At 41.2% G+C, this 23,192-nt stretch overlaps 1 protein-coding gene across 1 annotated transcript in view; it reads right to left on the minus strand.

The window, feature by feature from the left end:
* DIP2C (DIP2 acetate--CoA ligase C (putative)) overlaps positions 1–22,162 on the minus strand; it is a 370,495-nt gene extending 348,333 nt beyond the window's left edge. The window contains exons 1-2 of the mRNA XM_087947300.1: positions 22,050–22,162; positions 20,852–21,414 (exon numbers count right to left, since the gene is read on the minus strand). Of these exons, the coding sequence (XP_087803426.1) occupies positions 20,852–21,414; positions 22,050–22,162 (676 nt within the window). The remainder of the gene's footprint in view (positions 1–20,851; positions 21,415–22,049) is intronic.
* Positions 22,163–23,192: the final 1,030 nt, after the last annotated feature.

Below are 23,192 nucleotides of genomic sequence, written 5' to 3' on the forward strand. Positions count from 1 at the left end.
TAGTTCTGGCCAGCTGACCACATGGAGTTGAGAGCGGTGTGTGTGTGTGTGTGTGTGTGTGTGTGTGTTATACCTTCTTTAAGCTTTGCACTTCTTGTTCCTGTGCAAGAACATTGTATTCTATTGGCTGCTGTCAGATTCCCATGGGACCATGTAGGGGTTATGTAAGGGTCATAGCTGGCTCTATAGGCAAAGTACAAATCCTAGAAGTTTGTCCAAGCTAAGTTTGGTTGAAGTTTCTGAGGATGATGCAATGAAGGGGCTGTTCTTAAAGGGTGATGGAAAATTCCTATTGTGGCTTAATGGCTTTGCCCTGTGTTAGAGCTTGAGTGAGGGTATTTGCTTATGAATACAGCTATCTTTCATTGAGCTGTGGTCAGTATTACTTGGTCTGTTGTATGGATGTTTATGTGTTTTTAGAAGGCGGGGGATTTTCGCGGGTGGGGAGGTGTTTGGGGATTGTCGTGTGTGTGTGCATGTTGAGTTTGGTCTCTGGGTGTTATGTGAATTTCGTTGTATGTATACTGTATATATACGTACAATGGCAATAAAGAATTCAATATCTAGTTCTCAATCATTTCTTTATCTCTTAAGGACTGATATCTGCTGAGGGCTATTAAGAAAGGTGGGGGCTGCTTTCTGTTTCCAAGAGCATGTTTCTTCATTTCTCCCTTTAGGGAAATAAAATATTCGGCCTTTTTAATATTCCTCAAAATATTTCATTCTTCTAGGAGAGCGGGTGCTGACTTTCTACAAGATGGAAAGGCAGCTTCTAACTATCCAAATACCTTTAAAATGAGCATTTTCATTGCAAAGATAAATATAGGAACTCCTCAACATATGATCACAATTGGGCCCAGAACTGTTAAGTGAGTCATGCCTGACTTTATGACCTTTTACGTTAAGCGAATCACTGCAATTGTTAAAGGGAAGCTGGCTTCTCGCATTGATTTTCCTTATCAGAAGCCGGCTAGGAAGGATACAAGCAACTGAATTTTGATCACATGACCCTGGAGATGCTGTGATGAATAGTTGCAAATTGAGTCATTGAGGAAAGATTTTTATAAGACAGGCCTGTAAGGTTCAGTGATTTATACTATTTCTTTTATTGGATTAGTAAGAACAGATTTTATGCCCACAAAGATGGCCAAAATACATTTTAAGACATATTATGTAAATGTATGCAGGAGTCACAATATTTGTTATCCCTCTAATTATCTGTTTTTTACAGAGTTGCTTCGTTACGCTCAAGCTACTTACCAATTACTAATTCTGTATTTCTTACTTCAGCTAATGGGGAAAGACCACTTCAAAGAACCCATAGCATTTTGGTTTACCAGATAATTCAATCACCAGTTCGTAGGGTTGCTCAGAGCAAGCCAAGAGTTTTCACATGACAAAATATGCATGATGAGATCTCATCATCAACTCTATCCCAAACCATGTCATCAGGCATATTCATCATTTGCTATCACCTCTAACCTTAACCCTTGAAAGTGCAGGTGCCTCTATGTATGGCACAAACCGTCTGGAAATCCTAATGTTCAGAAAGAGAAAGTATTAACAAAAAAAAGCACATTTAAACATTCTTAACTCAATTCACAACTGCCTTTAGACTTGGTAAGTGACACGCCTTCCACAGAATCCCAGCTGGTTCAGCTAAAACTTAAGAGGAATATTGTATCATAAAAATTCTCAATATATTATAGTATAAAACAAACCTGTTCTTTTGTGTAGGTAGAAGCATTTTGTGTTTTGGCATTTATATACCTCATATATGCTTCTCACCTGGCACCTTCCAAATGCATTGTGATCAAAATTCCCTTCTTCACCAAAGAGCTAGAAAGTCTGAAAATGAGTAGTTTTCAACATATTTGTGACATTTCAAAAGAAGACTATGAATACATTTATTTATTTATTTATTTATTTATTTATTTAATGTAACCTAGCTACATATAAAGACAATTCCCAGGAATAGCTTACCCAAGAGCTCATATATAATTGACCACCTAATCTTTGGAATTCCACCACGTTTTCTTTCCATGGGAACACTCCAAAATAATAAATTGACATTTTGCTGATTTATATGGACTACGGTCCAAAATAAAAGTGTTGTACTTTTAACCAACATTTTATTAGCACTCTCTGTCCATGAATGTCCCTATTAATTGAAAGCAGCCTCATTTACAAGATCAAATTTCTCAATCTTGTACCTTCCAGAACTAATGAAAACTTACAAAAGTCTCAACCACATTAGTCATAGGTCCTACAGGTTGGAGCCATTGAGTATATTTTACTGGATAAAGATCTGCACAGTTGTCGATATTTTGTTATCAGATCAGTAGTAAATGTGAGAAAGATCTTAGTGTCCTAGTGGACTGTCACTTAAATATGAGCCTGCAGCGTGCTGCAGCTACCAAAAAAGCCAATGCAATCCTAGGCTGCTTTAACAAATGGATATAATCAAGATCATATGAACTGTTAGTATTACTTTATAATTTGCAAGTACTACTTACTTGCTAACAGTAAGATCAAACTTGGAATACTGGTTCCAGTTTTGGTCACCATGATATAAAAAAGATGATGAGACTCTAGAAATGAGTACAGAGATAAGCAACAATAATGATTAAGGGACTGGAGGTTAAAACATATGAAGAAAGGTTGCAGGAATTGGGTGTCAACTCATAAAACATTTTTTATGCCCATTTTATAGTTGTCAACAGAAAGAAGTGGGGGGGGAGGAGTTTGAAAGAGCAGTGCAGCAGTTTGGAATCGAAAGTGCATTTAATTCATATTTTCTTCAGAGATTGTAACTAGGCAACTGAAGTTTCTGCCTTGCGAAAATCTAATTGGAGAATATGATTGATGACTCTTGGCTATAGAAGTGTTTCATTGGATAATATGAATTATGATACACCCAGAGGGGTGGGAGAAAACCAAGATTGTGACAGTTAATTACATATCTCAGAGTCGGCTACACCGAGGTCATGCCAACATGTTAATTCCCAATAAATCCTTCATAGTTTTGGAAGCTTGGCTCGAGACTCATGATTTAATTGGGGTAACTGCCGGCGGGTATGTCCAGGAGTTTAATTTCCTGGGTGATGTGATAGCTGTATTCCAATGTCTAAGGGGCTGCCACAAAGGACAGGGGATCAAAGTACCTGAGGGCAGGACAAGAAGTAATGGGTGGAAACTAATCAAGGAGAGAAGCAACTTAGAATAAAGGATAAATTTCCTGACAATGGGAACAATTAATCAGTGGAAAAGCTTGACTCCAGAAATTGTGGGTGCTCCATCACTGGAGGTTTTTAAGAAAAGATTGGACAATAATTGGTCTCCTGCTGAGCATGAGGTTAGACCAGAAGACCTCCAAAGTACTTTACAACTCTGTTATTCTATTATCTTATTATCCCATGATCTCATTTATACTATAAGAATCATACGGAAGCATCCTAGAAGCTTCCATATCACATTCAATTGGCAGTTCCAAATGTCATTTAAAAAAAGATAAATTTTACCAAAAAAATCTGAGAAAAACTACTTTTTATCCTCTTATTTGGGGAGAGAAAGAAATCCTCCAGCTTCTTAGATTCTTTTGTATAGTACAGAAAAGATAGAAATAGGGCCAAAATCTGATAAAAAATATAACTATTTGATTTCTTTTTAATTAGAGACAGAAGCTACACAGAACTCTTAATATAACATATAATATGTGGCAACTTCTGGGTGAAAGTCACTTAACAACTGCATTGCTTAGAAGCAGAAGTTCTGGTCCCCTAATATGGCTGTAAGTCAAGGACTAATTATATGCACCAGCAAAGTTGATATTACAAGCTACGAAGAAGGAAGCAAAAAATTGCAGGCCAGTGAGTGATACTCGGTGGAACCTATTTTTGGATGAAACCAAAGATTTTGGACTCCAAAATTTTCAACATATGAACCCCAGCTGTTTATATTGTAAATCCTATAAAACAAAAAGCTTTGAAACATCAATACGGTATTATACAGCTACAATTCCAAGGGTGGGCTCCTGGGGTCTCACAGGGACTCAGGAGAGCCCCTAGCTAACACTGTGCGGGGCTCAGAGAGCTCCCAATAACTTCAGAAAGACAAGCAGCAAGGGAAAGCTCTTAATAGGCTTAATTCAACTTCTGGACGTTCAGCCAACAGCATTTCACATCTTGCAAAAGTGTTTCAAGCTAGATAAACAATCCACTCAGTGCTTGTAAGGGAGAGCCATTGAGAAAATCAGATAACATAGCCAATAGCCTCTGGGGATTAATTCCTAAATAATAAGAATCACGTAACTCACCAGAAACTCCACTAAGACTCCAAGATCCCTCTCACAGTCACTGCTATTATGCCTGGTTTCACTCAGTCTTTTATTTAAGTATTAAATGCATGAAATAATAAACAACTTTTTGGAATATATCTTTTTTTAGGTAATTAGGGCAAAGAAGTGACAATGAGTTAGTCACATCCACCCAGTCACATGCCCACCCAGCCATGCCCACCCAGCCAGTCATTAGGGCAGAGAGCCCCTTACTAAAAAATTTGAAGCCCACCCCTGTACAATTCTAGGTACAAATGCCTCTGAGCAGATTCCATTGAACCAATCAAGTTTACCTTGTAGTTTCAGAATGAAATAGCAAGCACTCTTTGTCAAGAGTTTAAACAAATGTGCTTTCCAAGCAAAACAGTTTTGGGACCCCAAGTACAATGTCTTTCCAAATTAGAACAGGGGCCCTCCTGTTGGTTTACTACACACAACCGATGGTGCCTGTTTGCATTGGCCAAAACAACAGCCAGATAATGAATTTTTTTGGGGGGGAGAGGAAAGAATGCATGGAGTTCTCATCTAGACTGGAAGTTTCTGCAACTGTGGCTCCCGCCCAATAAAAGTGGTTAGGTTAAGCATCCACGACTTAACATTGTATCAGATTTCATCATGGAAGTTGTCTACATCCCTGATTTCTGAAGGAAAAAGAAGAAGAGATCTTTGTATATAGTTTCACGGAGTTCAAAAGCCTTTCTTTCATGCCCCCTTATGTCCGAGGGCAACGTTTTCTCCAGGAGATCCAATTATCTTGCCTTCTAGTTACTGCAGAATTAATGTACAAACATTAAATCAGAAAATAATACTGATCATTAATCTTTTCCTTGGTGTTTACTTTAGAGAAAGACAAGCAAGAAAAAAAGGAATGAAGTGCAGCTGGCCCAGCTGTCAAACCAGAAGAAATACTGCACCTCTGAGTTATGAATTCAAGTACACACAAACACACATAAACAGATTTATTCACACACATACACACACAGAGAGAGAGAAATGGTTTATTATGAAAACCTATGAGGCCTAAAATACATTTTGGGATGTATAGCTGCTTTTCTATAACATCCTGTTGATACAGATTGCGGTGATGTAACACAATAGTGTGGTTGGAAGTTATCCATGACACTCTTTTCAATGGTCCTTAAGGGAGACATTTACCACTGTCTTCTTTGCCTGGCTAAGAGGTATTTTAAATTGCCAGGCCTCATCTGGAAACACCAATAAATATAAAAAAACCATTTTAATATGTACTGCTGTATACACTGTTTATACCTGCTTCCCAACTTAGAAATGAAGTCAAATTATTTCCATTTGATCAGTTTTAATTAATAGGTCAAATCCCAATTATTACAACAGTGAAAAAGGACCTTTACAGGCCAGTTTTAGCATATTTTAATTTATCACTTAGAATACAAAGCTAATTTTATTTGAATAGTGTATCCCAATGATATTACAACTGAGCAGAAGGATGGCACTGAGTTCTGTAAATATGTGATTATGTTGTAATTCTAAAAGGTGAGCAATAAATAACTGATTTACAAGGAATACCAATAACCCTAATTACAGGTGGTCTTCAATTTACAGCCGTAATTGGGACCAGAATTTCCATTACTAAGCGAGGCAGTACTTATGCTAGTCACACCTAATTTGGTATGACTAGCCTAATAATGGTCAATGCCTGGAATACTCTACCTGACTCTGTGGTTTCTTCCACTAACCCCAAACACTTTAACCTCAGACTGTCTACTGATCATCTCACCCCATTCCTAAGAGGTCTGTAAGGGGCACGCCAACATGCCTACCATTCCTGTCTTAATGTTCCCTTTTATTCATTTCTATTTCATGTATTAATAATCATGTTTTTACTTATATAAATTATAAAATGCATGCTTGACAAAACTATAAATAAACAAACAAACAAACAAACAAATAAATAAATAAATAAATTTACAGCCTTTTTGCTATGGATAAGCAAATCACGTGCCCATAATGTGAATCTAAATTCTCTCAACAACTTTGCTTATTGGATGGGAACAACTCTGCTTATTGCAAGTGACAAACACTGCAACCAATTCAAATACATGCCAGAAGTCAAGCATCTGAATTTTTACTCAATGTGATTGTGGAGATACTGCAACAACGGTCATAAGTGCGAGGACAGGTTATAGGTTGCTTTTTCAGCACCATCATAACTTTAAACAGTTGCTAAACAAATGATTTTAAGTTGAGGATGACATGAACATGCCATCCTCAACTGATAATGATAATGATATTAATATTATTTCATGATAATATAACATGAAAAATAATATATGTTCATACAACAACATCACAAAATGGACCCAATTGCGTCAAAACAAAGAGACTATATTTCTCAAGATGTCATTCATTTAAAAGATTAAAGACCCCTTGGAACCCAAAGTCTTTGGCAAAGCTTTCACCAAATCCAACATGCTAGAATTGCATTTCTCCAAATTTTCATTCAGCATGGTTGATGAGACGGAAACTTGTGAGTCCTAACACATCTAGAGGGCACCCCCTTGGGGAATATGGTGCTAAAACGAATCTTAACAAATCTAAATCTAGCTCGCTATATTTGATATTCCCAAAAGCTTTGGATAATTTCAACTATCACTAACATGTTTTTTTTAAATGCATCTATGCTGGTAAACCAATTTTTCCAGGCTAAAATAGTTTGGATGATAAGTGGCAGATGAAAATAATAATGGATAAGATGGAAAGCTGGCAGTCTGATTTGAGACCCAACTGCTGCCCTCCAATTCAAAAGCATGCAAATGCGAGTAGATAAATAGGTACCATTTCAGTGGGAAGAAAAGAGTGTTCTGTGCGTCTCAGTATAGAGCCGTGCTGGCCACATGACCACAGAAGCATCTTCACATAACGCTGGCTCCCTCAGCCAAGAATGGAGATAAGCACTGCCCACTAGGGTAGGATATGACTGGAAAGAGAAAACTTTTTACCTTTAAGTTAACTTAGACCAATTATCATAATTTCCTTTTATCTTAAGGCAGGGATCCCCAACCTTTTCGACGCCGTGCCCGGTTCCGGCGTCAGCTGGGCGCGCGCCCGGTTCCGGCGTCAGCTGGGCGCCGCCATCTTTTTTGGCGAAAATCACTTCCGGTGATGTCACGAAGTGATTTTTCGTCAAAAATGAGTGGCGCCAGCGCTGGTGAGCTTTTTCGGTAGAAATGGCATTCTACCCGGAAAAGCTCACCGCGCGCTGGCGCCGCCATCTTTTTGACGAAAATTGCTTTTTTACCAAAAAAGATGGCGGCGCCAGCAACCAGCGGCCCGGTAAGGCTTGTTCACGGCCCGGCACCGGTCCGCGGACCGGCGGTTGGGGACCCCTGTCTTAAGGCACTTGAACTTTTTTGAAAAACCATGCAAAACAGACATAATTCCTAGAAACTTAGTCATAACCCTTTTATTGATGCCTTGCAGTACTCATTAAGAAGTTCTGAGATATCTGAACAAATTCTTTAGGACAGTTTATTTCCAAACATGACAATCAATCACAAATTTAAAAAAAAACCTATGTACTGTATAGACAGGTATCTCTTGCATATGCAGCTATTACCAGATATAGTAACTTTTTCCTGTCTTCCAACGGGAAGTCTAGATCAGGAATGGGGAACTATGGCCCTTTTATGACTTGTGGACTTCAACTCCCAGAGTTCCTAAGGCAGCATAAAGGAATTCTGGGAGATGAAATCTGCAAGTCATAAAGGGGCCATAGTTCCCCACCTCTGGTTTAAATGATACCGTTTCAGCACACACATGCCTTTCATTAATAATACTATTATGTGAAAAATAGATTTTTCATCTCCATGTTTTTTTTAGTGAATAGGAAGCAGCAAGCCTCTTTCATCTAGCGGATCTACTTTCCATATAAATTATTCAGGTACTTTTATTCTTCATATTGTGCTTAAAGGATATCTGATTAAGTATTCAGGTTTAATGAACAGGCTGATTTCTTTCTTTAATGGTTGAGAACCTCTCATCAAGTCTAGTAAAATCTGTAGGATTTGCTAAAGCAAAAAGTTGGATGCCCAATATTTATTTCTGTGAACACTCCCTCCTCAACTAACACACACACATGATCTACCCACATGCATTCCTTCACCACTACTCATGACTATTCATGATAATATTCAAAGATGTAACTACTATAATACCTGTTAACTAACTAAAGCCTCCACCTTGGACTTGTTAATACATCCAAGCATGTGGATTGGGTTTCTTCCTACGTACATAAATGGAATAATGCCAGCCATATTTCTTTCTGGACAGCTCTCTTATTTTTGCTGACAGAACTAATTTTGGTGCATTGAGAACGTACTTTCCTCACCGCTGAAGGAATCACAAGTTCTGACATGTAACAAATAGAAGAAGAGGAACGGAGAGGAAGTGAAAACTGCCAAACCAACCTGGAGCAATTCAGGACTCCAAAAGAAAATTATTCTCTGTAGAGAAGCTAAAAGATGTCATTCAGACATCATGGCCCTGAAAGTACATTTGGAAAGTGTTAAAACTTTATGCAGGTAGTCCTCAGTTCGTTTGTGACAGTTCAAAGTTTCAATGGCATTGAAAAATGTGACTTATCATCGTTTTTTGCAATTATGATATTTACTGCATGTCCATCACCATGTGAACAAATCACTTGGCAAATTGGTTCATATTTATGACCGTTGCTGTGTCCCAGAGTCACGTCATCCGCTTTTGTGACCTTCTGAAAAGCAAAGTCAATGGGGAAGCCAGATTCACTTAACAACCAGATTAGTAACTTATCAACTGCAGCAATTCACTTAACAGCTGGGGTAAGAAAAGTTGTAAAATGGGGTTGTTAAGTGAATCACATTAAGTGAATCTGGCTTCCCCCACAAATTCGTTATTGGAAGCCATCTGGGGAAGTCACAAATGGAGATGACATGACCCCAAGACGCTGCAGCTGTGCTAAACACATGCCAATTGCCAAGCATCCAAATTTTGATCAGACGATCATGGGGTTGGTTAGAAGTTCAAGGACCAATCATAAGCCACTTTTTCTGCACTGTTATAAGTTTGAATGGCTGCTAAACAAGTGGTTCTACGTGAAGGACTCTGTGTGTGTATGTGTGCATACCCATGTTTCCCTGAAAATAAGACCACGTCTTATTTTTTGGGAGGCCCCAAAATAAGCACTAAGACTTATTTTCAGAGGGTGTCTTTTTTCCCCATGTACAGTAGGCCCACTTCTGCTTGCTCACAGAAGGGCAGGAGGTTGCATGGTGTACCAGTGCCGCTGCTATGAAGCAGGAAGTGGAGCTACCCAACTTGCCCTGTACTTACTCACTTCAGGGACTCTGCAGCCAGACCAGCCACGCCCAGAGACCTGCCTCGTCTCATCACCGCAGCTCCAGAAACCCCATCCAGCAGGAGCCCGCATGGCTGCCGGCCCACTTCTTCTGCTTGCTTGCAGCCGCAACAGAGCAGGAGGCCAGTGCCGCAGCCATGAGGTGAGGTGGGAGGGGTGGGGTGCCCCACACACCTTGCACAACTTACCTCAGGGCCCCCACAGCCAGGCCATAACCCAACACTTGCCTCGCCTTACAGCTGCTGCACCACTGCACCACTTGGCCTCCTGCTCCATTGTGGCTGCAAGGAAGCAGAAGTGCGCCGGCGGCCACATGAGCTTCTGCTGCACATGGCTGCTAGTGCTACCATTGTGAGGCAGGTGTTGGAGCATGGATGGCCTGGCTGCAGTTAAGCCGGTCAGGTAAGCCGGTTACCCTTAGGTAAGCCGGTTAGGTTTAGGCACATGGAGCAGCTCTACCGCCACCCTGCCTCGCCTTGTGGCCATGGCACTGCGAGCAACCCGATGGAATGGGCAGCCAGCTGGCTACACAGGCTCTTAAGTAGGGCTTATTTGAGGGGTAAGGCTTATATTAGGTACAAATGTAAAAAAACATACTAGGGCTTAGTTTCAGGATAGGTCTTATTTTTGGAAAAACGGAGTACTACCCTCAAGCTAAAGAATAGACTAGCTACAGCTTCAAAAAGAAGGAATGTGGTTATAGACTTAGTTCCTTAAAACTACTGAAATATATTTATTAGAAAACAAGCCTCATGATATACATGATTCAGGATTCTAACTGAAACTAGACGGGAGGCATTACATTAACCTAGCATTTGCACAAAATCCTTGACCACTATAAGTGCAAACTTGGGCCTTATCACTCTCACAGGTTACAACTTTCTGCTGTATTATCAGCAAGACTATGTAATTCTTCAGATTCCATGATCAAATAATGTTCAGAGCAGGAATATTAGCACCCATATGCAACACCTTAGAAACAGATGCACCTTTTTCTTCTGCTGCTACACCATGTCTGGAAAATATACAGCTACTATAAGGTGTTGTAGAAAAATGCTACAGTCATACTGAAAAATACTTTTCAGAAAGTGTATACTAAGCAATACATAACCCTGATTAGAAGTGTCCACACACATAAGGCAAACAGGTATAATGTCATGCCAAGTGGAGTTCTGGCTTATTCAATGGTACTTTTCAATCATACTTGTTCTATTAAATTCAGGTATAGTTAAATGCCAAGGAAATATCAGATTGTAAATCTCACGTATTACAAGTCAGACTTGGCACATAATTTTGTGCAATATACACTCCACAAAAAAAAAAAACAAGAGGAAATGAGGTACACTGAATTATATATATGGGTGGAATTAGGCTCATATGTCACATTAATTCATAATATAATTTTGTTTTAGTGTCTTGTTGAAATCTACCCAACTGTGACTTATGCAATGAGACATAATTAAAAATTGTGGTTTAATTCAATGGGCAAAGCCAACCACTGAATGTAATAATGCTGCAGCAGATATTTTGTTGCACAAACCACCCTACATGGCCATGCTATGCTAATTCATATATTTAGAAAATCTTCACTCTGGGAATGATACAAGACCAAATTTAGCCCAGGTTTTAATCATAATCACAATTGGTCAAATTCTTTAGGGGGGAAAAAAAGACAGACTTTCCAGATATTCACTGTAAAGCTTGATGTAATCCATGTACTTGAATTTGTAGGATAACCTGGGGACATAATAGGCTATAAACCCATGGTGGCTAATCTTTTTCGGCTCCCGTGCCGAAAATTGTGTGTGCACTTGTGCTCACATGCCAGCACCCAGAAGGCAATGTGTGCTGCCCCCCCCACACCCCCTGCGCATGCACACACGGCCACCCTGTGTGCGCCACTCATCTCTGTGCATGTGTGCGCAATCCCCCCGCGCCATGCATCTCTGCGCATGAATGCACAATCCCCCCGCACGTTGCATGTCTCTGCGCATGCACGCAAGAACACCCGCATTCCACGCACGTGTGCCAGATACCCGACAATCAGCTGTCAGGCAGCAGCACGTGCGCGCATGCGCAATGGGACTCTTCCGGGCAATCTCTCGCATGCCAGCAGAAGTGGCTCTGCACTTCTGGCACACGAGCCATAGGTTTGCCATCATGGCTATAGACACTCAAAATATAAACTAAAAATAGAATTACAACATCTGTACAACAGTGAGGTTTCCTCCTTCAGCAAGTGTCAAATCCAGCTAGCCTGACCCAACATTTTATAGTGTCCTTTCCCAACCCGATATTACTTAGATGGGGTGGCAAAGAGCCAAAAATATCACAACTGGGCTTTCGATTCCAATGTGTCTAGAAATGCTGGCTGGACAATTCTGGAAACTGAAGTCCAAAAAACTTTAAAGGTTGCCAATTTGGGGAAACATTGATCCAGACAGTATCAAGGTACAGCTGTCTTAATTAGGACAAATCACTTTAATCTTCCTAATATTTTTTTATAGCATCAGGCAGAAAATACTCCTGTATTTTCCTTAATTGGTACTTCTTAATCCAATTTCACTGTGGAAACTTTGCTGTTAGAAATTCTTTCTAATGGGAATTGTGGTGATACCAGCATAGGTGGAGTATGATGTTCTTACACTTATTTAATTATATGATGGACAAAGGATGTACAAGAATGTCCTGTTTTAAAGCATCTCTCTCACAGTCTACAGCTTTCCAGCTTCCCACACTTCAATTAATTCCCAACAGAAGATCTGACTTGTTTTTAAGTGACTGTGCCACCACTCCCACTAATGGGTAGTCTTGGCTTTAGGAAATGGCTCAAGAAGTTTCTCCTTTGGTAGGACAGCGTTTCTCAACCTTGGCAATTTTAAGATATGTGGACTTCAACTCCCACAAGTCCCCAGCCATCCATAGGTGAGGAAGATTGAGAACACTGGCCTAGAGAAACTCAATTTCTCTATCCACGAATTTAATGGAGAATTGCCAAATACGATTTTATGACCAGTTCTATGTTTGATAAACTGGCTGGCCTGTTTTTCTCACTGCTGTTGTCTTTTGGGATTCAAGAGAGTGAGTGCATTCCAAGTGTTGAATATTTTATATTAAAAGACCCAAGAACACGACTGAAGGACAACAGAGATTTCTGTAACAAATGAACTGAAAGAAAAATCTAAACTGTGTAACACACATAGGTAATGATTTCTGATTCTGTCCTCTGCTTACACAAATGTCATTTTTTTTAAAAAGCTACTCCTTTCCTAAAAGTCACCCAAAAAGCTTATGTAAAACAAAACACTGAAAAAACTGTGACATAAAACAGAACCTAAAACAATAACAGCAGCACTGGGGGGGAAATTGAGTAACAAATTTAAATGGAAATGTTCTATTCAATCTTATATTAAATATAAAGAGCTCAAGGACAGTTGCATCTCATTTTCATTACTACCATAATTTTAATAACAGTGGCCCAATTTCATGTATTGTAATCTTCAAATAAGGGGGAAAACTAAATACAGTATAATAGTTACATTAGTTCTAAAAAAATACAAAGGATAAGAGGTTATTCTTCCTGGATTAATTTATGCTGGTTCAAAGATACTTCATCTTGAACTGAAATTCCATTCTGTGGCTCTTAGAATGGTGGTGAACTAACTTTCTTCATTCCAGATTGATCTTCCTACCCAACATGGCTAATCCAACTGGCAACTCTAAAAACACCAACAGGACTTCAAAAGATTCACCAAACCAGCCTATAAAAATAGAGCTTTTCCAGCTATTCTGCCAGATTCCTAATCTCTAGGTAAACAACATTTTCTCTCCCAGATAATGAATTAAATTACATACTGCTTCAAATCAAGAATTCTAAGGTGTTCTAAAAATGGAATGAGAATTTATTTTTGATTACTTTTAAGGGAACATCTCAAGGATGAATCTCGCAAAACCAGCACAGCTTAAAACCTATTCCTAAGGCCGTCTTTTGTTTATAAATGTGATGACACTATCACATTTGTTTTATATACTATATCTAGTTCTCCTGATTATAAAGATTTACTTTGTTTGAGATTGGGAGGGCAGAACATTCATTTGTGGAATACAAACTATTTGTAATCCATACCACAATATTGCCCTTTTCCTTAGGCTTAATATAAAACTCAATTGTCTGACAAATTGCCATTAACAAATATTAGGCAAAACCTGCTTTTTGCAATCTGCAGAACAATTTGCATAGTTTCCCAGGAAAGTTCAGGTGATGCATCAGTTACAACCATACCTGAATCAGGAAGTGTACCTCTATCACCATACACAATTTTGCCAGTCACATCCACCCAATCCACTGGAGCAGAGAGGCAATTCAGGTTCCCTAAGGTGGCATATCTGGCAGGACCCAGAAGAGGGGCCTTCTCCATGGTGGCTCCTTCTCTTTGGTATCTCATCATTTAGAAATTAGACTGGCCCTCACTTTGACACTCTTTCGTAATGGTCTGAAAACTTGGTTTTGAGTTTTCAGAGTGGGATGGAGCCCATCAATGACTCAGTTGACTATGTGTTGTCACCAGTGGTATTAATTTTTTTTTTCCTATACTGTGTCTTTATTGCTTGTAAGCCGACTAGAGTCTCTGTGAGCAAGAAGGTGGCCAAATAAATTTCATAAACAAACAAACACACCAAGATGGTTTACTGCAACCTTTGAAAATGATCATAAAGCTTCAGTTGGTACAAAATGTGACAGAGTTGGTTTGTCAAAAACCTACTGCAGAATGGCATCTGTTTTGCACCTGTTTCCATAAACTTCTACGCCCAATTCATTTAGCCAAAGTCATTTACAACATGGCAATGGGCTACATTATCCAACACCTTATCCTTTATTTATTCAGTTAGTTATCTGATTTGCATCACTACAATCTAGGCAAACTTTCAGTGGTTTCCATACATTAAAAAAATATAAAATTGTGTCTCCACGGTATGTGTGTGTGCATATAAAAAAATCAATAAAAATCACACGTAAATGAATCAATAATTGATGGCATCAATCATGCTCACAAAGGTTCACAAAAAGTAATGTTTTAATAGCTTATGAAAAACCCTTAGTGAGGGGGCTGACTGAATTTCTGGAAAAAGGCTATTCCCAAGCATAGCACAGAAACAGAAAACAATTCCACTTGTACCAATGGCTATATTGGGTCTATTGAATACCCAGTTTCTACAGGAGATAAGAGGGATATGGACAGTGGTGGGATTCAATTTTTTTTACTATCGGTTCTGTGGTGGGGCGGGGCTTGATGGGTCATGGCTTGGTGGGCGTGGCAGGGGAAGGATACTGTAAAATCTCCATTCCCACCCCACTCCTGGGGGAAGGTTAATGTAAAATCCCATTCCCACCCCACTAAACTGCTTTCCAGTTCCGTTCTCCTGTGCAGGGCAACCAAAGAAGACCCAGCCAATAAGCTGGGACTCAGGAGGCAGAGAATAGATTAGGGTGGGGACAGCCAGATGCAGTTTTCCAAACTAATCAAAATTTCACTACTGGTTCTCCAGAAATGGTCAGAACCTGCTGAATGCCACCTGTGGATATGGATCAGAAACCAGGTTTTCTTAGTAGAAGGCACAACACCACACTGCCTTGGTGATAGGCACCACACTGGTGCCCTCACAAATGCACCTGTCATCCTTACTTCTGGTATTTAAAAAAAAAATAGAAAAAGTACTCTTCAATAGTCTTTTCTTCTTATCAAACAATATCTGGCATCTTATTTCTTTTCATTTATTATGTCAACTTAATTTAATGTGGTTATTAAGGGATTTCTAGGTTATCTGTTCTAAATATGGTTTTATGGCTTGTTGACTGATGTTGCTATAATAGGGTAGTACAGTAGGCAAAAGAGCAAAAGAGCTAAACTAAATAAAAGATACTGACGTCAGATGGCTGAACAGAATCATTCCTTCCAGCTTCTTATACTCACACACAGGTAAAAACATAAAATTAAACTCCACTGTAATCATAAGAGCTAACTTTCATGTAATGCGATTAAAATACCACTTTTTCTTCAAAGATCATAATGCTACTGCTGTACTATATAATCCAAGGTTTTACAGATCTTCCTTCTTCTCAAAATAGATGACAAACTCATGTGAAGTTTACAGCCATGTCATAAAATTATGCCTCAGTGCTTTCCCGAAGAAGGAGCATTTAGCATATCTAATGCATTTTCTCCTTCTCCTGAGCAATTAGATTTGGGGACACAGGTTGGTTGCCAAGTAATGTAGGGTAGGCTATGCCTTGTATTCAATTCAATGTCTATCTTTTATTAAGGATATGATGTAACTAAATGAAGTTTAGTAGACATAAAGGAGTATTTGGGATTAGAATTAGCCATATGTAGGCAGAGTGTGCTCTCTCAAGATGGCTGCCACAACAATTGTGGTCAGTCAGAAAAAAACAATTTACTAGGAGACAAACAGCTGAGGGTTGCCCTGGACACTCACTGTAATCTCCTGAGATACTCCCTATCTACATTAATTTATCTATGAACTCTTCTAGATAGGAAGGGTAGAAACCAAACACAAATTGGACTACCTATTATGTCTGGGAAGTGACAAAAATGCAGGTGACCACAAGATGGCAGTGAAGAGCAAAGGATGATGAATTGTCTATTTCTTGTTGCCAGTAGTAAAAAATGGAGGAGATGGAGAAACAGAAAGCTTACAAGACATATCTACACACACATTGAGTGCAATGTTGGGATCTCAGATTTAGCAGGTTTTTGAATACAGTTTGTTTTAAATACACTCCACCTACCCCCAAAGTCAGACAGAAGAATCACACAAGTGTCTGTTTTATTACAGTCTTCCCCAATTGGGTTATAGACTACAATTCTGAGCCTTTCACACTGCTATCCATAGTTATGGAAATCTAGTTTGTTAATCAAGCAAAAATGGCTGTTTCATACATAAACCCAATCGATAAATCATGTTCAACAAATAATAATGGTTGGGTTCATGTAACATGCTAAGAGAAAGTCAAACAAGCTATATAACTATAGTAAATAAAACCTGCCAATGGTTTTATTCCTTCCATCATATTCCTTTAAGGACACTGTTTGGGTTGCTTATAACAAAATACAGCTGAACAATTTTTCACCAAAAAGAATATCAGGGTCCAAAATACTTACAGCTTTTATTTTTGTCCCCTGGAACAAAACAACATATTGTTCCTATTTTATAGTTAAGGGATTTACTGAAATGTATTATTATTAAATGTATTATTCTATGAAATATGTTTCTCTAGCAGGAATCCATTGGTTTTGATAGAGAAACGAGGAGTACAGAAATGCTGAAGGATTTTTTTCTTCAGGCGATATTCAATTAAACAATTTAGGACAATGGTATTCCTTAAAAAGAAAACTAAACAACCTGTTGCACTTTGTAGGATGTTAAACCTGTGTCAATCAATATAGACAGTCATGTTCGAATGACTAATTCAAAACTTAACTTGGTTAGAGAAGGTACCCATTGGCTGGTCACAGTTTTTTTTAATGTGCACATAATGCTGCCTCGTTTATCAGTCCTCTGCAGCTATTTTGGGTCACTAGCATGCCGGTGTCTGGAAAAATCACAGTACAGTGTAAGAGCTTAAACTAGATTTGGAAAAGTCAGAGGTTCAACCTGCAACTTCTCCAGATCAAGCCTGATGATGATCTACGCAAATCAGAAATAGTAACACCAAACCAGACAATTCAATTATCGGTAACTGATCCAAAAAGAGGATTTATATATGGGGCCTAGAATGGACCATCTATGGATGGTGGACCATGTATTGCTGCATAAGTAAGATCAAATAATGCAAACACTGATGTGGGAGCATGTTATATACTGTAAATACATTTATACAAGTCATGCATTTCTTCAATATCATGGAGTAAGGTCACAAGCTTTTAAAAGAAAAAGAAAAATCTTCTCAAACTCAATAGCAATATACTCAGAAACTTATATATGAAGCCGGGAGCTTAGTAGCTCCATCAGTTTAACAAAAGACAGTTTCCCATGAGTTCAACAAATCTTTATATTTAAGATTTTTACTTCGGTATTTTTATATAAGCATACTTATTTTACAAAGTTGCACATTCCTATTTCATTTTATTTTTAAAAAATCTCAAATATTTTTAAAGCATTTCTTAAAAGTTCATTGCATTATATTTTTATTATATCTATGCAATACAACTACAATTTCATTTTCCTAACATTTATATTGCCTACATCACCTGACTATAAAATGCACCGATCAGTGATAGCATGCCTAATGGCTGGAGCTTATGGGAGCTGTAATCCCTCTCATTCAGGAGAACACCAGGCTGGGGGGAAACTAAGAGAAATCAGTTTTGATGTGGTTGATGGAAACTTTTCTATCAGAGGCATCTGGGAATGAAGGAAGGGAAAAGAAAAGGTTGTGATTTTTTTAAAGTCAAGATGGAAGCTACAAGTACTCAATCAGAGTTCTATACCTTTTTTGGTAGAAATGTTACATATAAAGCTTATTGCTCATTGAACAAGACATTTAGAAAAGTATACAATATGCCTTTCCAATGTGATTTATGCAAATGCCACAATCTATTTAAAAATATGACATGTTCACAGGCCCATATAAGAGTAAACCACTTATTTTATCATAGTCCCAGCTGGTCAGTTTTTCCTAAAAGTAGTATAAAAATGAAATGACAGAATCATTAGAAAAGGAAAAATTATCAAATTTTCTAATTACCATTAGAGAAGGAGAAATGATCAGAAAACTCAATCCACACCAGGATCTCTACCTCTGAAATAAATGTTACTTATTGCTCATAACATCTTAAAACATATTTATTTACCCAAGAGTAATTAAAGTAAGTCATCTCTTTTAACACAGTGCAGCTTACTTCTGAGTAGAGGCCAATCTACTGCACTACCCCATCAGGACTGCTGGATTGCAGGATTAATAGAAGTTGGAAAATGAACAGAATGGTCATCCGATCTCCGCCACAGAATTTCCTATAATTTGTTTTGGGAGGAAAATCTTTTTGGACTTACAAGTTGGACAGGTTACAAGAGTGGCTTCTGTCACAGCATATTGTTTTTACACATACACTATTCAGATCTACAAGTGTGGTTTTTTTGTGTATAAATTCACTAACACTTCCTTGCCTCTCCCTGTCAGTTTAGAAACAAATCCACACCTGAATTAAGTAAATATTGCTTTAACCCCTTAGTACAGTTGCTGCAAATTTTGCTCCTCTCGCCTTTATGATAGGACTCCTGCAGTCCCAGTGATTCCCCACCCCGAAAGTGTTAAAAGAAAAAAAAAAACTCACCAGTTCTTTCCCACTAATGGAAATGGCATGAGTGCTTTTAACTTTCTGGCTACAGGCCCTTCTGAAGCCGTTATACAAGGGGGAAAAAAAACATTGGGAAGAGAAAGGGAGGAAATGCAGGCTGTGTGTCAAACTATATCCCATTTCTTATTTTGGAGAGGTGCAGGGTTATGTCCAGCTCCCTTTGACTTTCAAAATGTGATGGGAACAAACCTTTTCCAAAAGGAAAAGAAAGGTTTTTTTCCCCCAAAATTACAACTCCTCCTCCCCAGCATTCTTTCCTTAAGTACTTGAAAGACTAAACAGGCTTGAAGTAGAGATTTTGACTCTTGAGCCAGAGAAATATACAGCTAGGAAAAGGAAATACGTCAAATCTGACCGAAAATGTGTGAGCTTCGGAACACGTAGTGTTTGGACTGGCAACCAGGAAAAGATTCTGTAATACACGCAGCCACACACACACTTTGCGTAAGATGTGCATCACACCATTCAATGGGTATTAGCCAAATGAGAAAAAGAATACAATCTTAAGAAATCTGCAAGATTTTTTTTTTCATGCAGAAGGAACTTCCCAGGACCTGATACAGGACCAAATCATTGGATAATTGTACTATCTTCAATCAAATTGTGGAAATGAGCCACAGCAACCTCGCCCCCAACGATATCTTTTATTCTTTCTCTGAAATAGGTAAGAATAATCAGATCAAAATCACTCAACTGGCACTGATGGTGCCTATCCAAAACTTGATTAAATAGGGAACCACAAGGTTCTTCTCTAGATAAACCCAAGAGCAAATGAATCCTTACATTAGGTGAGGGGAAATGCTTTTGGTGATGGTATTTGTGGAGATTTCTTTAAACCAAAACTGTATTTTTCTCCCTCTTGGCAGGATGAGATTCCTCGTAAGCCCAGCCCTAAAGATTTTCCATTCTCTGTAATAAAACATACAATGCTGGAGCAGCATCTCTCCTGCCAACAATTCCTTCTCTTCCTTCTATCTTTCCTATCACTGTGGCAGGAAGAATAGCCAAGGAAGGAAGGAAGGAAGGAAGGAAGGAAGGAGGAAATGGGATTTATGACCGAGCAGAACACCCCCCCCCCCCCAATATCTTGAACACACAGCCACCCCAAATGGTGCTAGCAAAGACAACAGCCGCCATCGAGAAACACCTCCCCCCACCCCCTATTTCAGCGCAATGACATTAATAACCAGTTTCTGAAGAAACTAGAAAGAACGAGGAATAAATGCAGCGCTGCCTCCGCTCCCCTCGGACCCAGAGCTCCAAGTGGAAAGAGCGAGAGAGGAAGGGGGGGGAAGGGGGGTGAGAGAAGGATCTCAGCAGGAATCTTCACACACACACACACACACACACACACGCACACCACCACATACACACCCCATTTCTTTGGCGATGTCACCCACACACCAGGAGAAACTGACGCCCACAAGAATTAACTGACACACGCCTAATCTAAACACACCCACCCACCCACCCACCCACACGCGGGATGGCGAGACCCTGCAGACTGCGGAGGAGACAGAGCTACCTTCCAGGTAGCGCCCCGCACATTTACGCGCACCCCAGCCTCGCGCCCTCCAGCCGCCCCGCCGATTCTCCTTGCTCGGGAGCACTCATCAATTCCCTAGCGGGAGATGGGCGCTCCCTCTCCCGCCAGATCTCTCTCCCCCCTGGTGCGCGGGGGTGCCAGGTGCCGGCGCAATGCCGTGCGCCCCCGAGGAGGCACCACGGAACCCGCCACCCCTTACCTCGCGCCGGCTTCCTCCTTACCTTCCGACAATTCCAGCTCCAGCTCGGCCAACCGCGCTCTCACCTCCAGCGGCAGAGAGGCTCTCCAGGCTGCGATCCGCCATCGTCGATCCCGGGAAGGCGATCTTCTCGCTCGCCCCGCGCCCTTCTCTGCCGCGCCGGGTGCGCCCGGGGTCTTTGTTCGCGACCCGCGCACACAAACACGCCGCCCCGGAGGAAAGACGGGAAAGGAAGAGGCGGGCGAGCGATCGAGCGGGGGCCAAAAGCACAAAAGCGCCCCGGCCCTCCCCACCCCGCGCGCCGGGCTCGGGTGCCCGAGTGGATCGCGCGGGCTCAGCTGGGAAGGAGCCCCGCGACGCGCAGCGCCAGCCCTGCCCAGCCCAGCCCCACCAGGGATGGGCTGGAGGAGGGTATGCAGAGCGCTCTCCCTCCTCCCTCGCCGCCGCTTCAGTTCAGCCCCGCCATGGTGGCGTGGCTGCTGTTGCGGCTGCTGCTCTTCACGCCGCCTCGCGATCCGGGCGAGCTGGCGGGATGGAGCGGAGCCGAGCGGGCCCGCTGCAACCTCGCCGCTGCCTCTCTCCCAGCTTCACGCACTGGGCGCAGCGGCGGCGGCAGAAGCAAGAAGCAGCAGCAGCAGAAGAAGAAGAAGCAGCAGCAGAAGGAACAGCAGCAGCAGCACCAGCGCGCTCTCCTTCGCTCCACCCCGGCCGCGCGGCGGCGAGGAACTGCGGTGCCGCGGCGGGGGCGGCTCGCTTCTGTCACTCGCGCACGTGACCCGGCTGGGCGCAACGGGAACCGCGGGGGCGCTGGAGCACGCGCGCCTCCGGGGAAGACCCCCCCCTCCTCTTTTCCCGGCCCGTCGACCGGCCGGCTAGCTAAGCTGCAAGCGCGCCTCCGCGTCCGAGGAAACGGGGAGGCTCCCGGGGGAACAAAAGAGAGAGAGAGAGAGAAGGGAAGAGGGTTCCCGGGCTGAAGTGACCTGTGTACACGTGTAACGGGGTGGGTGGGGATGGACGCATCTCCGGACCGCGCTGTTATGACACCGGCTTCGGTGGGATTCGGCAGACGTTGCCAAAGGAGCGATGGAGAAACGCTGCTCTCCATCTGGTGTTTCTTCTGCAGGATTATGGTGATGGTAATTTCATGGACTGTCTATTCTATACCCAAACGGTCTCCGTATTGTTTTATAAATATGAATTGTAGGCATCCCGAGATTTACGAAACCGCTCTAAAGTAAGCTCGGGTTGTGAAGAGCAGTGTAAATTTAGGCCGGACAATCCTGCAGCCGAAGGATCTGAGTTGGTCAGTCTTCTCCATGCCAGTTTTCTCCATGCAAGTTCTACAAACTTTACAGGATGGAGTTAAAAGTGTATGCTCCGGTGAAGGACAACCATCTCTCTCCCACGGAGGCTTCCTTCCCCATTATTGAATAACCACGAGGAGGCTTTTCCTAGAAGTTTAGCCAAAATCTGCTTCTTTGCTGTCTTCCAATTATTCCAGACTTACCTTCCAGAGCAGAAGGTAAGAAGAGCTGCTTGTGTGCTTTCTTGCTTATTTATCCATCCATGCTGCCTTTATTACTTTATGAGTAACTCAAGGTAGCGAGCACACCTAATACTTCTTCTTCCTCCTGTTTTCCCCACAACATCAACCCTGTGAGATGGGCTGGGTTCACAGGTGGGCTGCTGCAGGTTTGGATGGGTTTGCCCAAACCCCTTGTTCCAATTCTGTGCGGTTTGGAGAACCAGCAAGTCGGACCATACGGCTGACCTCACACTCACCTGAAAACGGCCAAAAAGCAGGCCAGAAAATGGGCCAGTAGTGGGATTAGACCCAACCGGCTGAATCCTACCTGTTCCTTTGAGGCAAGTGGCCAGGAGGCGGGGCTGGGTATGATGAGTGATGTCACCCACCCAGTCACATGACCAACTGGCCAGCCTATCCAGCCAGAGAACCGGTTGTTAAAAAATTTTCAGCCCACCACTGGTTGGGTTGAGTTGAGAGAGAGTGACTTGGCCCAAGGTCACCAGCCAGCTTAGAAGATACCTCCTAACCAAATATTTTCAAAAAGTTTGGGGTCCACACTCAGCTTACCACTTCAACCTGCTCCACATGATTAGCTGGCCAAACCAGATCCACATCACTTTTGCTTCCCGTAGGTTCTTTACCAAAATTGATCAGAACTGAAACTGTCTTATTGAAACATTCAAATGATGAGTCTAGTAGTTATGTGATTACTAAAATCCAACTAAAATGGACAATACTGAACAGGCTTCAAATACAATTATGCAAATAAAAATCCATAGGTGAATCCATTAAGTGGATCTGTGATCTTGCACAAACTACAAGGAAAGGTGTCAAT

This window comes from Notechis scutatus, chromosome Z, assembly GCF_049901735.1.
Source record: "Notechis scutatus isolate UNSWTSFEM ecotype Mainland chromosome Z, rNotScu1.2, whole genome shotgun sequence".
Taxonomy (NCBI): Eukaryota; Metazoa; Chordata; class Lepidosauria; order Squamata; family Elapidae; genus Notechis; species Notechis scutatus.